Source organism: Lactuca sativa, chromosome 3 (assembly GCF_002870075.4).
Source record: "Lactuca sativa cultivar Salinas chromosome 3, Lsat_Salinas_v11, whole genome shotgun sequence".
NCBI lineage: Eukaryota > Viridiplantae > Streptophyta > Magnoliopsida > Asterales > Asteraceae > Lactuca > Lactuca sativa.
In genome coordinates this window covers 14768180-14785657 of record NC_056625.2, presented here as the reverse complement: position 1 = coordinate 14785657, position 17478 = coordinate 14768180, and the positions used below count along the sequence as shown (strand labels likewise).

The 17478-nt window shown below is 33.6% G+C and overlaps 1 protein-coding gene across 1 annotated transcript; it reads left to right on the top strand.

Moving 5' to 3' along the window:
* The first annotated feature begins 708 nt into the window (after window positions 1–708).
* Window positions 709–1281, top strand: LOC111886511 (disease resistance protein RPP4-like). Its single transcript, XM_023882765.1, has one exon. The coding sequence runs from the start codon at window positions 709–711 to the stop codon at window positions 1279–1281; it is 573 nt and encodes a 190-aa protein (XP_023738533.1).
* The last annotated feature ends 16197 nt before the right edge of the window (window positions 1282–17478 follow it).

The window sequence follows — 17478 nt, the reverse complement described above, 5'->3', positions numbered from 1 at the left end:
ATATTAGAGGATAAAACTACAAATTTTTCACCATTCATTATAGAATTGAAGTTATACAACTCCTATCCTTTGGTTTCCAACCTCCTCATGCAAACCATTATATAAAATTCCAGAATTGAGTAATTTGCTCCCAAAAAAAATTTCTTAAATCTACAGATGAAAAAAGAAAGAGAAGAGATATGAAATCATACCTTGTAAGTAATCCAACTTTGGATGGCATTGGATGGTTGAAAGTGCAAATTTGAAGTTGTCAAGTTTCATGAAAATAGATTTTAAATCCATCAAACTTACAACTGAAAACCTAAATTTAAAAAAACCAGAGATAATTTCACAAGTTTTAGAAGAAAATCATATAGCTTCAATGAATATTTTTTATCAATTAAGAAAATCATATAGATTCCACCTTCTAGTTCAACTAGTTTTGTTTTTGGTTACCTGTTCTTTCTTTCTTCTCCCTAGTTTTCTGTCCCTGTTACTTTGTTGCTGTCACAAAGCTTACACGTTACACTTAGAGCATACCATTGTGAGATTTAGCCTTTTACCATTGTTGGCATGAAAAGCTTTGTGGGGACTAAGCTGTCGAAACATATACAAAGTCGCCCATCATTATGGTTAAATTGTGTTTATATTTCATTTTAGACCCTTAAGTTCATATTAGTTAAAAGGATGCAAAAGACTAGTTATTGATCAATTATATTAATTTGATATATGGGCTGCTGTGTCTTGTTGATCGAATTTGATTCCTTTTTCAGAAGAGAGACGGAGGTCACTGAAGAATTCGTGAATCAAATTAGTAATAGACTGGAACTATACTTGAAAAGGAGAATCCGACACCTAATTGGGATGGAAGATTCTATTTATACCATCAGTTCTTGGTTAAGAAGAGCATCTTATGAAGCTGCTGAAATTCTCACAATATGTGGAATGCCTGGGATTGGAAAAACAACATTTGCTAAGCAGATGTATATGCCGCACTACCATGAATTTGAAAGAAATAGCTTTGTTAAAGGCATAGGAAGAAGATGTGCACAACAGACATGTTTGCTACTAGATTTGCAAAAACACCTTCTTGGAGACATTCTCAAGAAAAGAAAGATTGAAGAAAATAATGCAGAATTTTGCACATCTAAGGTCGAAAAGGCATTGACTAGGAAAAAGACACTTTTGACACTTTTGGTGCTTGATGATGTTGATAACTTTGAGCAACAGAATGTGTTGATTGGAACAAAATGTTTTCATCCCGGAAGCAAGATTATATTAACAACCAAAGATGGGTCCTAACAGAAATGCCTTCAGTGGTTCGTGGATACTTATCATAAAGGCAGAGTTTTCTGGACCCTATAACAAAATATATGGAGGGTGTTAAATAAGTATGATAAATATTAAAGTATTTGCTACAAGAAAAAAAAAGGACTTACCTGCAAACCGATGTAAGGGTGAGCAGCAAAATCTAATGATCCATCAGATTGTTGTGTCGTAGAGAATTTCAATACTTGAAAACCGATCTGATTGTAAGCAGGAAAATCTACTGATCCATCAAATGGATCCCTACAGTATCTCTTCAGGTGTATGATCGATAACTGAAAATCCAAATTCTATGTGTTCAAGAGTAAGATTATGGTTTGAGATCTTTACTATTTGTTTGTTGCGATGAAGATGCTGCAACAATGGCTTTGCTTGTATCTTCATTGGATTCGTTGTTGTCTAGTATCCAGTCGCATATCATAACAACATTCATTTTTTCTTCTTTCATTGTATTAACACGCACTGCTTTAGTGGGTCTCTCATCCAATTGAACAAGTGGATAATCACGAATGTCATCAATATTTTATTTAGTTGGCTCTTTCGTGCCATCATCTTCCAACATTTTTTGTCTACCAAGATCCTCCCATGAATATGAAGGGTATAAACATACTTCGGTTTTCAATCCTCCCATGTAGATCCACCGGGTTTTATTTAGTTTTTCTCAAGATTTTGATTTATTCAATTTGTAATTCATACATCAAGAAAAAAATTCAAAATTACTTGTACTCGCTGGAAAATGAATTGGGATGAAAGATGACATCAAAACGTGAGCTTGTTGTTCCACTTCTTACTTCAACTTTCAGATATAAATATTTGCCAGTAGTTTCGTTTTTCAAGGAAATGGACATGGAGCCTTCATTTGCAACACTAAATGGCATACTCCATTGGTATCCATTGATTGTTAACTAAATTTTGACCATGTAAGAAAAGTAAGCACATGATTGATTAATCAACAAATTAGTGATTTAATATATTCATAATTTCATATCAAGACCTTCAATAATTCAACTTTGACGGATGCCTTACATTTAAAAAGATTTTGAGTATCGATAGGATGAAGCCAAGTAAGCGACTGAGTACCAGATTGTTGCAGACATAAGCTTAATCCAGCCCTGTTATAAAACATAGTGTGTGGCTGATAATGGACAACTTGTATTAAGTAATTTAAATCGTAAAGTCAAATATAGATCTAGAGTCTAAACTGTAAAGTTAAAATGAGAATCCATAAACGGTGTAACGTATAAGTAAATGTATTTACTTTTGTCCTCTCGGATGTCATGTGAAGTAGAATCGAAAGGCTGTAGTACGATCCATCTGTATTAAAAAATTTAACATCCACTCTTTCATATGAGAGGAAAAAGAAAAGATATTACCATTAGTTAAATAGATTTTTGAGTGACAAGGTGACAAAATTATTTAAATAATACAAAATGAGACTCACCTTCTTTTCGAGCTCAATAAGTGATAGTCCAATACTAAAAACATCAGAATTCTGGGTGGCAACAACTATACCCACACGAGGTGAAAGATAGACATCATTTCGAGAGGAAAAAAACATAATGCCCCATGTACCACATAGTCCTGTGGGGAAAACATGTTGGGAGTAGGGGTAGTGTCGTCAATTGCTTCTAGAACTTGGATGTTCCACCATGAGCCATTTGATTTTGGCTCTGAGAAACTAAAAGTACCTCTAAAGCTAAATTTTCCAGACGTGGCAAGTTTTGTAACTAGTAAGGGATCTGAATCTGCACTCTCTGAAGGGTCGACTTCTACCACTTGATATGTAAAGGGGGATAGAATACTCATTACTAATCTAATATGGGACAAAAAACCTTATGGTATTTGAGGATGGTTCAGTTGCTCCCATGTCACGTTCGATGCTCACCCACAATCTCCTGTATCACCAATGCAATAGATGTAAATTAATTGCCATTTTTATTGGGAAAATTGCAGGAATTTGACACCAATTTCTAAACGTATTCTACTCCAGGCCTTCTATGAATTACATCTAGGCCCTTGGTGAAGGGGAAGATTCCCCCTTGTTGAATTTTTGATGGTTTCTCAAAACCTACATTGACATAGTGAAAGCATGTAAGATTATCTCCATTCTTCAACAAAATTGTGAAAGTAAAGAAGAATGTAATGTCAAACTTACGGTATGCATATATGTCTCTTGAAAGGTTTTCTTTCAAACCAATAGGCTCAAAACTATCATAAACCTCATCATATTATGTAAAAAAGACGAGTCCATCAGATGAAATCCTGTATAATCAATAATTTATCAACATGTGAATGATTAACCTTGCTACTTTCTCACATTCAATTAGCAATTGGATTATAGGCAGTACACTTACAAATCATTCATCTTTGAATCAAATTGAGCGTCATCAAAATAAGATCCTTCATGAACCATAGTCGCCATGACTACAAAAATAGCAACAATAATCACTCTTAAGCAAAAGAAACCATGTGAAACATATATGAGTTTGATTATCATAAGCAAGATACAGTGAGAATACGTGGTTCTTAATTCCTAGGTTTATAAGAACTCGTAGAACCAAAACCCCCTCTTTCCTTAAAATAAATCTTCTCAAATAATTAAATTCATATTAAAAATGTTGGAACAAAACTATACATTAACTCAAATCTTTCTAGTTTTTCACAAAATTCTACACTAAACCTAGTAAAGTTTGTTTGAAGCGAGTTGAACTGAACTCACACATCACACAAAACTCTCTCATACATTATCCGAATGACAAACAAATTTTCTCTGGTAGTTTGAATAGAAAATATCTAACGCTAGAATTAAGATACAAGCTAGATAGAGAAAGCACTCAGAACTTACCTGTCACATTTGTTGTACCTAGATAGAGAAAGTGAGCATTGAAGATGATTAGTAGAGGGGGAGAGAAAGTAATGGTGGGTTGATAGCGCCTGAACGTGTGTGAAAAAAGGACCAAGGAGCTTGCCCTTTTCTTATATAAGCAACGAAAACAAGGTGAGCGTGTATTTGGGTATTCTGCAAAAGAGGGAAACAAATGAATTTGAGGTCAGGTGAGCATGAGATCGTCGATGAGGAGAAGTTAGCAAAGGGTTACCGGCAAGAGAGGCGGGGTCACTGGATGGATGGTAGAGAGCATTGAGTGAGCGAGTGTTTTGAGTATTAAAAATATCCCTAGAATGAATATCAATATCGGTGCCTGTGCTTTTATAATAAGAGACGCAAGTTTGAGTAAAATTATAACACGACATCTTTAGAGGACACACGCTTAAGCTAAGCATCCTACGTGGTTTTAATTTTTTTTGTTATGACCCTAATTTTAGGGCATGCAAAAATAAGTGTCTTTGATCCTTCAAATTTTGTTAGAGATGACATTATTTTTAGGACGCACACTTTAGCATATCATAAATTAGTGTGTGTCATGGTTTGCGTGTCATCAAAGTTCTATATTCTAGTAGTGATTCCAACTTTGAGAAAGGGATCCTTGAAGGAAAATAATATAGTTTATTTTACGTTTGTAAATCTTATTTATATACAAAAGATTCGTAATGATATTTTCAATAAGTAGTAGAGAGAATAATTATAAAGGAACTATACACTATAATGTATGACATCCTTTTTAATAATGTCTAAGATTTAACATAAGATACCAAATAAACTTTATTAATAACTATAGTAGTTATAAATTATATTTTACACATTAAAATATAATTGTGAAATCTTTGTTGAAGGTTTCAAATATAAATTTGAAATACAAACTGGTAAGCACTATATAAGGCCTTAATGAGAATAAAGGATGAATTAAATCTTACTTGGTATGATTTACTTTCTAGTCAATAGAAACGTCCTCCTTTTATTTCCTTAGGATAACACCTAGAACACTATCAATTGTACCTTGAGTACAAATGTCAACACGCCAACTAACTAGTAGATATAACATTTTCTTCGTAAGATTTTGTATAGAAAGGATCCATCCCTATCTTACTTAAACTTTTTGTGGATTTAAAGCCTATGTTGGACTAAAGCTTTTACACCCAAAATGTACTAAATACATATTATCTAATACTCTAAATGTGGCTTAGATTATTATATAAAACCCACATTAGTGGTAGAAATCATCTATGACTTCAGAAATCATATATGGATTAGATTATTATTTTCATAAACTCAAAATGTTCACATTAGTGGTAGAAATCATTTATGACTTGAGAAATGTGGAATCTCTCATTGATGAGCTTTTCTTGATGATTTCTGGAAAATCCATCAAATACCAAGATGCTATGTAAAATCACGAATCTGATAAATGACTTAGAGTCATGAATATGAGATGTAATCCATGTGTAATAATCAAGTATTGTATTGATTAGACTTCCAATGTATAGCAAGGCTAGAAGGAGTAAGCGATCTTCTAGAAAGAATACATTACATAGATAACCATAGACATTTAATGGAGGACTTGTTATAGAAGTATTTTCTCATACTGATGTCATTTACTATGGTCCTTATCATACTCATGGCATTGACTATGATCAAATCTTTTTCACAATTAGCTATGATTAGATCAGCAAGTATATTGTTTACTATAAATTCATATTCTCAATATGAGATATATCAAATAGATTTCAATAAATACTGCCTTTTCTAATAGACATATATTAGAAGATATTTTCATAGATTAGCCAGGAGGTTTTCTTAATCCATTTTATCCTAACAAAATATGTTAAGCTTGAGATCTACTTGTGGATATAAAGCAAACATCTTTACGTTCTAATCATCATTTTAATATGAAACCACAATGTATGCTTTTATATCAATATGAATAGAGAATATGTGTTTACTAAGAACTAGTGCTAATCTTGTATGAATGAGACATACTTAATCATGAAAATTACAATCTGACCATGACATGCCTTTTCGCCTTGACTCGGAATGTATTTCTAAAATGAAAGACTTAGGAAGAAAAAGATACATTATTGGAATGTAAAATCTATAGAGATAGATAAAATGAATGTTAAAAGTTTTATATCCTTATACATATATTGAAAATATCTTGAAAGAGATCAATATAGAATATTCGTTTGAGGAATCTTAGAATTATCGCATTACACTGAATTTGAGCCAGCCTAAAAAAAGGAACCTAGCCTATAGGTTTAAACTAACTGAAATGATTTATATTCGATTTGTTTGGAAAATGAATCCATCATTTATGAAATATTATGCATAATACCTGGTATATGATCATGCTACGAGAATATCATAATATACCAATTTTATACATGGTTAAGTCACCGAATGACTATAGGAAAATTCTAAGAGTAATTTAGAAGAACTAAGAGAATGTATATGAGACAATTAGTTTGGAATAAAATCTTCATGTAAAGAGCTATATATGATTTTGATTTCTTAGCAAATATATATAATTATCAATTATAATTGGATTATGACTTCATTGTGGGATGAAGAGTAAGTTTTGTTGGACTAAGGTCCAACCAAAACATAATGACACAATATACTACATATTAAGAATACACTACTTTAGAAGTTGAAATCTAATATGATTGGGTGAATGAGTTCATTAAAAATCTATGTTGATTTCTTCCATGCAAGGATCGCATAGAAGTCTTTATGACTTCAAAAGTATACTTAATCGAGCTAAGAGACTCTAGGTCACAAAAGAACACCAATCATAATATCCAAAATATTTAACTATACCTAGACTAAATTCAAATATGGAGATGATAGTATTTGCTAAATTCACATAAATTAAGTTTCGTCGAACACATAAATAAATTCCTTCTTCTAATATAATTATGAATGATCACACTTCAACTATAAGACTTCATTATTCTAGAAATGGGATTTTGACTTAGATTTAGTATTTGGATACTCGAATATTGTAACAACAACTATTATATAATGTTTTTATATATTGGGATACGTTCATAACATCAATACTTGTTGTGTTCTATATTAACATGTTTAATCCATGAATAATCTTATTATTCAAAAAGTTCATATTCGGGTATAATTGTGGGAGCAATTATGAAATAAGACTAATATGAATTGGATTGGTTAACTTTCACTGGATGAAGGTAGGCAATGGATTGTAGCCAACTTTCATAGGTACTTGTCAGAGAACTGTTATTGAACTGACCCACATCAAGATCATCTCATGAATCACTATCATGAATGATACTCTATTAAAAGGTACTATCTTTGTATCCTTAACACTTAAGATACATAGTGCGACTTAAGTGTAAGGAGTAGTATGCTTAGATATGGTCAAACGTTGGTCCTTAACTAGGCAGTTATAAAAGCCATTTTCAGGTATGGTATGAACTATGCAAGAGACTTATGTAGTCAAGATAGGATGTTTTTTCCTCTTATGTGTTGAGAGTTAGACATCAAAGCCACCTTACCAAAAGTTGAACACCATATGGTATTAATTGCGATCTACATCTCATGTTTAACATGATGTCTGTGATAAAAGGATAACTGATAAACTTACGTTATACACCAATTGTAGCTTTGATCTTTTTGTGAATTAGGCATTGATAGAATGGCATTAAGTCCTATGTTGATGGGGGCAGTGAAATATTGCTAGACGTCCACCACTCTCTGTATCAATCTAATATGAGTCTTACACAAGTGCGAGATTGAAGGACCTTATATACTCAAGAATCATGTTAAAGTGATATTGCTAACTAACATGTGATACTAATGGGTCACACTACCACTTGATATAATTGATTATTTATTACAAATTTATTTTAATAAATATTAAATAGACTCTTATAATTAATTGGAAATTATTTATTTCTTGGAAATAATAATTTTCATTAGCAAGTAAGATTACATAATTCATATGGTATGAATTAATAAGTCATGCACAACATTTTGGAATAGATGAATTATTTTGTCTTTTACTAAAAAATTGAAGTTTATATTTTATAAACTTGTTTATAAATATAAAAGTTTTGTCTTCTTTTTACTCTCTTAATTTCAATATTATAAGAAGAAACGGAAGGCATGGCCTTTTGACTAAATTATTCAAAAACATGGCTTGCCTTAAAGGAATGGGGAGGCAAACTAGATTTAGGTACATGAGGGCTTACGAGGTTAAGAACTCACGTGGAAAGGAATCACTTTATGAAGGTTTTCATGACTTCCTATTGTTAGTACCCAAAACCGTAACATGCATCTTTGATGCATGTTCTCTCCATGTTGAAAAAGTCTTTGAGTCCTTCATATTTGCATATGCTCTCTTGGATCAAATACTTTGGTATTTGCTTCAACCTTAAGAGATTAAGAGTTTTATACAAAAGAACTAGAATTCTACATAAAATTGAGTCATTGTTCGTGTCTCTAAAGTTTATCATTCTTCATCAAATTCCAAGCCTCCCATGAGAACCTAAAGAACTACAAAGGCTATCATTTTTTCATCTTTTTCTTTGGTGATTGTTTAAATCTATCTACAACTTGGAAGATGATCTTTGGTGGTGTTAGAACCTGAAAAGTGAACCTCTAGAAATCTCTAACCTTCTTGGAATTCCAATGTGAGTTATAGTTCCGAAATGAAAGATGCTCTGGAATTAGTCTTGTGTCCAAACATGAAGTTATGCTGCGGATGAGAAGATCAGTTGAAGGCATTCCGGAATGAATAACGTGTCCGAAATGTTAGTTTATCCGAATGAGTGTTTTATCCATGACCATTTATTGTATTTGTCTTTAGGTTGATTTAACATTTCATAGGACATAGTCTTATTGTCAACTCAGATAGATTAGAGTGTCAAGAGCACCTCTTTTGTTCGGTCCTATGTATGTTAAATGGTTTGTACGTTGTAATATGTTCTCCTATTTAAAGGAGTTTTCAATACAAAATCAAGTGACGGATCATTCATAAATATCTAGCAATATTTCAGTTTACTTCACTTATTCTCTCAAACATTCTTCTTGTTCTTCATTTATTATCTTTACCTTGATCATTATCTTCACTCTTAATTAATATGTTGAATACTTTGTTGATTGCATTAACTCAGACTTGACTTCTCTTGCCAGACTTGACCGGAACATTCATTAGCAAGCAGACATTTATCTTAATCATTAACTCAAGGTTTGAGTTCTCAACCCTTGTCCCTGCGTATCAGATCGTTTGTTCTCACAGGTGGGTATAAACTTGTTTTATGTTATTTAAATTCAAGTCTTCCATTGCCTAAATTTTATATTTTTGAAACTAATTTTTTAATAAAACCCAACACTTTTGTTATTTTTTAATCTTAGGAAATGGAATGGTTTTAGTATTACTAAAAATGAAATTGTTTGTCTATGTTTTAAGATGTCATAAGTTGGTATCAAATCCTTGGTTTGAGGGACTCGGGCTTGCACTGGGTGCGTCTGAACATAAACCGAGGACTAATAAAATCATTTTACAAAATTGTTTTCTAAAACGGTTTTGATTTAAAAGAGAAGGATGTTATGCATGCAATTGACCGAAACTCAAGTAAGTAATTCTCTAAATATCCATACATGATGTTTGGAGAAGTACGTTATAGTAAGATATGTATGCTAGTAGGCTTAAGATCTACTTAGGACTGTATGCTAGAATGTTGGTTAAGAAATATGTGTGATTATTCCTATTATGTGTCTATAATTTGCTTGGTGGTTTATATTGATAATGATAAATTTTCTGATAACTACTTTTAGGTGGCACATGACTAGGACTTGATAGCCTTAGAATTTTTAATTCAACCTTATTGAATGTTCTTTTTTGATGAAGGCGTTATGATAGATACACCGATTCAAACATCTATTTTATCATGACTATGTACGACCTATATTCATGAGGCGATTGATTGGCAACGCCAAAGACCTTTCGGCACAAGAGTCGGGTGAGAAATCCCTGGAATTCCTAGTAAGTATCCTAGTGTAAGATTATACTTCTACGATAAGGAGTCTACTAGTAACTATAAGGGAACAACTCAGGAACTTTTGGACGATTCTTGGAGGAAGTACGAACAAGTGTGGAAGCTAGTATGGTCCCATACTTCCGGACACACATGATCTATACTTGAACCAAGGAAATTCACATGGATTATGAGGAGTTTGTAGTGAGTTAATATTGTGAATAACACTATGATCATGTTTTGACCTTTGTATTGTATTTTTAGAATAGTGATGACTCATTAGGGCGGTGGTTCTGGTTCCAGTTAAGGCTTTGGTTCTAGATCAGGTGATGTTGAGTTGCACAACTTGATTGTTGTTGAGGTTTTGAAAGTCGTTTTGGAGGATCTGCCTGGTATGCTTAGCATGATAAAAGAGGAGTTGGTAGAAATGATGGCTGAGTGTTTGTGGACCTTACAGGATGAGCTAGAAACCAGTCAGCCTATGACTCGTGAGATCACTTTTTGGCAGTTACGTGTTTGTGGGGCACCCGAGTTTTTCAGGAAGAAGGAGCTCATTGTGTGTATGCAATGGATTATAGACATCGAGATCGATTTTTTAAGGAGATTTTTCCCTAATGGGGAAAAGGCCAAGTTAGATGTTCGTCTTCTACGTGAGGGAATGAGAGACTAGTGGGGCGTGGTGGTCTAGGCTCTAAGACCTGAGGCTATTGAGAGTATGACCTAGTTGGATTTTGTCACCATGTTTATGGAAAAGAATATACCTATGATCGAGGTGCATCAGTTTTCCCGATAGTTCCAGGCTCTTGGCAAACCACCGAGACGGTAGCATAGATCACCGCCAAGTTTAGGGAGAGAGCATTTCTTGTTTCTCAATATGCTAGATATAAGGATATGAAGATGATGATGTATCATGACATGCTGAGGATTGAAGTCATAGAGTTTTTCAGTGTAGCCACTTGTATGACACTTGAGTAGATGACTTATGTGGCTTGGAAACTGGAGATTGAGTTAGAGCTTCAGAAGAAGAGGAAGCACCTACCAATTCAAAGTTCAGTTGTCCTATCCAAGAAGTTCAAGACTTATGATATGCATTATGTGGGCTAATAGGGTCGAGGCCATTGTGGAAAGTGTGGTAGGTCACACGAGGGACCTTTTCATATTAATCATTTTGGTTATTTGAGGTGCGGCTAGACGGAGCACTTTAGTAGGGACTGCAAGCAAGGGACATCAATATGTTTTCAACGCAATCAGATTAGCCACAAGAGTTCTGATTTTATGAGTTTTTCTGGTTGGGGTGGAGAGCACCCGCTCCAGCCACCCTGATGATTACTTATGGCCGCTAGGGTAAGGCGGAGGCCCCTGTGGTGAAGATTCAAGCTTTTCAGTTGACTATAGAGGAAGCTAGAGCAACACTGGATGTTACCGATATATACTTATGTTTTAATTTATGCCAATTTCTTTCTTTTATTCTTCTTGTGGTTATGATTGTGGTTAAGAGTCATTATAGTCATTATGAGTTTGTGGTGATACCATTTGGGCTCATCAATGCATTGACACCATGCATGGATCTCATGAACTAGGTGTGTTGTCTGATGTTGGATGGATCAGTGATTGTTTTTTATTCATGATATCATGCTTTATTCTAATACCAAGGAGATGAATTAGGGGCACTTGTGGGAGATTTTTAAGGCTCCGAGGAGGGACAAGCTTTATGCCAAAGTTTCCAAATGTGAGTTTTGGTTGCACGAGGTGCAATTCTTAGGTCACTTCGTCAATAAAAATGGTATCTTGGTCGATCTGGCTAAGATCAAGTGATGATTTTGTGGGAAGTACAAAGGTCTCCATGTTAGATTCAGAGTTTCGTTGGGTTGGGTTGTTATTATAGGAGCTTTATCCAATATTTTTCTAAAATTATAGTTCCTATGACTCGACTTGTGAAGAAGAGTGCTACCTTTCATTGGGGGACTGACCAACATGCAACATTTGTGGTTTTGAGGCAAAAATTATGTGAGACACAAGTTTTGACCCTTCTCGAGGGTGTTGAGGATTTCATGGTTTACTGAGATGCACCGATTTTGATTTTGGTTGATGTGCTTATGCAGAGGGGTCAGGTAATCACGTACGCTTCAAGGGAGCTGAAGCCTCATAAGGAAAATTATTCTACCCACAAGTTGGAACTGACGATAATGGTTTTTTCCATCAAGATTTTCCAACTTTCGATTCAGGTGAGCCTTCTCACTTTATTATATAGGACACTAGGTGTCATGGTATGGTTGTTGTCTTTGTGACTCTTGTGTGTATGCTTATAGGCTTGTTGGACTGTGCATGTTAGGCTAGGCACACTTATATGTTTTTAGGTTGGGCTCGCTTATATGTTTGTTAGGCTGGGCCCGCTTGGTTGAAATAGATCATTCAGATGGGATCGTTACTTTGTATGGTATATGGTATTTTAGAGATCCCACTACGCTTTGTGCTTACAGTCTAGAGTTGAATAATGATTCAGGATATTCTGGTAGCAAAAGGAAGGGAACAGGTTGAATGTATTGCATCCATCGGAGATTAACGCATGCTATCACTTTCATGGTTATTACTCTGATATTGGTTTTTGGAATTTCAAACTTGTACATTTGTTATCTTTTGATCTTGGAATGAAAATGATATGGTCTTAGTATTATTAAAAATGAAATTTATTTTCTATGTTTTGGAATGTTACAAAATTTGATGATAAAGATGGGAAATTTAATGGTTGAATAGATGGGTGACCCCATGGGAAGTTTTCACGCCAGGAGCCCAAAGCGGAGAATATTGTGATACGTGCTAGAGTGGGATGTTTATATATATATATATATATATATATATATATATATATATATATATATATATATATATATATATATATATTACCCTCACGACTTTAAACACATTGACATGGAAGGTATCCACACCCCTTATAAGGAATGCTTAGTTCCCCCTCCTAACCGATTTGAGATCAGGTGAAAGTGTCCACGCACCTTGACCCCTCCTTATAGGGTTCAATGTTTTGGTCGAACACATTAACCACTACCTTAGCTCTAATACCATTTGAACACCCCCTTTGGCACGTGTCATAATATTGTTCGCTTTGGGCTCCCGAAATGAAAACTTCCCATGGGGTCACCCATCCTGGTGTTATTGTCACCCAGTCACACATCACTATAGAGTTCTTATGAGATATTCTTCCCTCACTACTTTAAAACGCATTGTGACATGGAAGGTATCAATACCCATTTTAAGGAATGCTTAGCTCTCCTTCCTAGCCGATGTGGGATTAGGTGCAAGTTTCCACCCACCTTGATTGTAACGACTCAAACATTTCCATTCCATCATCGAGGTTTGTTTTCGTTACATTATTTCGTTAAGCTAAGCTATTATCTTGATTTAATTCATGTTTTGGGGGGCTAAGTGCATGGAAATGATTCTTGGTCGTGTGTATGGACTAAGGGGTCATTTTCTCATATTTTATTGGCCTAGTTTGAATTCTGTGAGGTATTTAAGCTAAGATACCCCTAAAATCTAGGAAATCTCTTATTTGCAACCAACAAACCCTAGAGTGAGACAGTCTTGAGAACATGGTATCATTGGAGTAAGAGTTTTTGAAGTGAATATTATTGCTTTTGTGGTGGAGTCTTAGTGGTGTTCATTGGGGTTCCCCCCTCTATCTGATCCTTTGTATTGTCTTAGTTTCTCCAAAAGGTATAAAGTGCTTCCCTTGAGTTTCTTTTGTTCCTTTGAGTCCCACTATGGGTTTTTTTCCATGGATTGTGAAAAATCAATGGTTAAAGGTGTGGTTTGGTCCCAAAAGGTGGTCTAGCCAATGTAAACACTTAACCAAGGTTTAGTAAGGTTGAAATCGTCCCGAAAGGGGTTTTGATCAAACCTAAATTAGACTGGAGTGGAAAAATGATCGGAAAACACTTATGTGACGCTTAGCATTCCTGTGGCACGGTACACTACATGTTCTCTGACAGTGATGGGGGAACTTGTGTTACCGAATCGTGGCTTGTTGTAAAAAACATTTGTGCGACACAAAGATAACCACAACATGTTTTCTTGGCAGAACATATTGACATCTTTTTTGTAAACTGTTTTGATGGAACTCATTTGTAATCCTTTTATGGTGCTTAATTTTTTTTTGAAGGGTGTTCTTCCTCTGTTCATATCCCCACATATCTTGGACTATAGGTAAGTCATTCTTTGTGGCTAATTAGTACGTAATTTGGATATCTTCATGTCTTAATATATTTCAGTTTGTCTAGGAACTCATATGCTATATCATGTTGTGGTTTGTATGACTTATATGTACTGTAAAACGATGTTAAACTGATTTGAATAAAATTCTTAGGGTGAATTGCATGCTAGTTAGCGATGTTTGATGAAATTAATGAAATGAGTTATCAGGATCATGTTAAAAGTGAGGGATACGTTTGATGTTAGTGTGTGATGCTTATGCATATTGTGATTTTGAAAATGCTCATCTATGAATTAGGAAATGCATGTTAGTGAAGTAATTTGCCTAAAAATGTGCATTATGCTTACAAGTTTTTATGGGATGAGTTGTGGTGTAATATGCCATGAAAGGATGGGTATTGAACAAACATAGTTACATAATAGTGGAATGATTTGTTATATATAATCACTTAAAAGCGTTAAATTTATATCCCAATTATTCACATAGCTAAAGCATAATAGGCAGTGTACGGTGTACCTAGTCGCGTAATAGTAAAGTAGAGTAAGTAAGAGCCGAACACATGGAACGAAATTCTAATTAAGAAAATAACCATAATAACTAAACTAAAGAAATACTTAAATGAGGTTTTTATCTGATTTTTCAAGTTCATAAAAACTTAGTTAACTAAAATAATCAACTAAAAATACTTCAAATTAAAGAAAAAATATAGAAAACAATATTTTTTCAAGAATTAAAAGATATGTCCGTTTAGTTTCGAATCCCCACTTCTTCTATGGTTAATTTCAAACAATGGATTAATATCTATTGGATACCAAATTAAAAGTCACTAGTTATCATGATTAGAATAACTAACATAAATCAATTTAGAAACTTTAACGACAAAGATCATACAAATTAAGAACACTAAATTCATTTTAAAATCTATTTGGGCTATAAATGAGTAAATCTAAAAATTATCTATCCATGATCAAGATAAACACTCAAGCAATTATTATGAACAAATAATGTTTTATAACAAAATTATGCAACTAACTCTACTGCTTGTACTCGGCTATGATCAACCTCTAGCTCTAGGTATTTAATGGTCATAAACAACTAGGATAACAAGTTCATGTAATCCGTTGCCACTTATTTACATAAAACTTGAGGAAAAAGTAATAAAGATAGGAACTTTAACATGCTAAGATGATGATCTATCAAACAAAAGCTAAATCTAACTTCAACATTCCATAAAAACAGAAATTAACACATAGTATTAGGGTTCATCTAGTGTAAACGAAAGTAAAGGGTTATTAGCCGATAAATATAGCAGAAAAACACTTAATCAAAGAGTAAGCAACATTAAACATGATAAAGACTATGAAAACCGAATGATTAATTGTAGATCTTTACATCAGTCTCTCGAATACTCTCTCTGCAATTGAAATTTGATCTCCATGGGTTTCTCAGAGTTCTTTCGTTGTTTTTCTTTGAAATCTCAGTAGCTCTCTATGCATGCACCTCAAAATCTGACCTAAAATTCGATATTTATACTTCAAAAATTATCGCTTCCATGTCGTGGCTAAATAATTGCAATACCGTGGAATCCATCTAAATCGAGTATGTTACAAGTCATCAACAAATTAGTCGGTAACCTTCTATCTTGCCTCGGTGTGGACTAGAGTTTACCATATCATGGAATCCTCATTATACAACTCTTCTCTTATGTTTCTCTTTATGCATGCTCTATCCTCCAAGCTTCCAGCTTTTTCCAATTCTTGTCCTTTTCCTTGAGATTATCCTTCTTTGGCTAAAAAATTGAATTTATAAGAAGAGGTCCTCAATATCTTTGTATTTAAAAAAAATTATAGCTCAAATGTACTGAAATAACACACACACACACGCATATATATATATATATATATATATATATATATATATATATATATATATATATCAATATCAAAATACCCTACACTTGTTTTTTGATTGTCCCAAGTAAAACTTATTTCATTACATCACATCAAAAAATTGCCTATCAATATCACATAAAACAATCCAATTCAAACTCACTAATTACGTCTCGCCTCAATGCATTAATTTGTGTCTAGGAAAACCCTAAGTAGTTCCCAATTCGTAAATACTGAAGAACATTCATTTTTGGCATTCTTACCCCTTATGCCCTTTTATTTACCCCATTTCGTTTCAAAAGTTATTTCCAAATTCCAAGTTACACGACTTTATAAAGAAAAGTACTATAATACAATGGTCCTAAAATATGACTATACTTTATTGCAACTTCATTTTTTTATTTTTCATAAATTTTTCTATTTTTATTTATTTATTTATTTATTTTAATCTTTTTCAATATTTCAACTTTAACTTTCATATAGATAAAAAAGTAATAATTCTAACTTTTACTTTATGTCTACTATTACTATCGCTCGTTACGTTCTAAGAAATTCCTTGGGGTACTCAGAATTTCATAGGCCATTAATGGAACTCATGACTTTCAATAAAACCCATGTAACGATTTTCTTCTCATCCATGGAAGCTTATATAAATAGGTGAATGTTAGGTTGAAGATCTGTTTAATGTTGCGTCATTGGGCTCGACTATTAGTCCAGTTATTTTGTAATCCGGTTTGGGCCTGTCCAACCGAGAGCCTGTTAGGTTTATTATATAAGTATATGCTTGCATGCATAATTAAGTTAACGATCTAGAATACAAGATAGAGAATTACGATAACTTTGATTTTCTTTATCGTTCTTGTAAACCTTCTAACCCTCTACAGTTGATGTTCTTGATCGAGCTCTTCTGAGGGTTGTTTTATAATCATTCGACACGTTTGATTCATTCTTGAGTTGTTTATTGCTTTAGTGTTTTTGCTGTTTAAGTCTTTATTTACCTGTTTAAGATCTAATCGATCTTCAAGATTAAGTTTTAATCTCATCAATTGGTATCAGAGCAGGAGGCTGTGTAATCGATACACTTCTTTTCTGTGAAAAAGGTTTCAATTAGGGTTTTCCGCAATTACTGATATTTATTGAGCCGTCATCTCA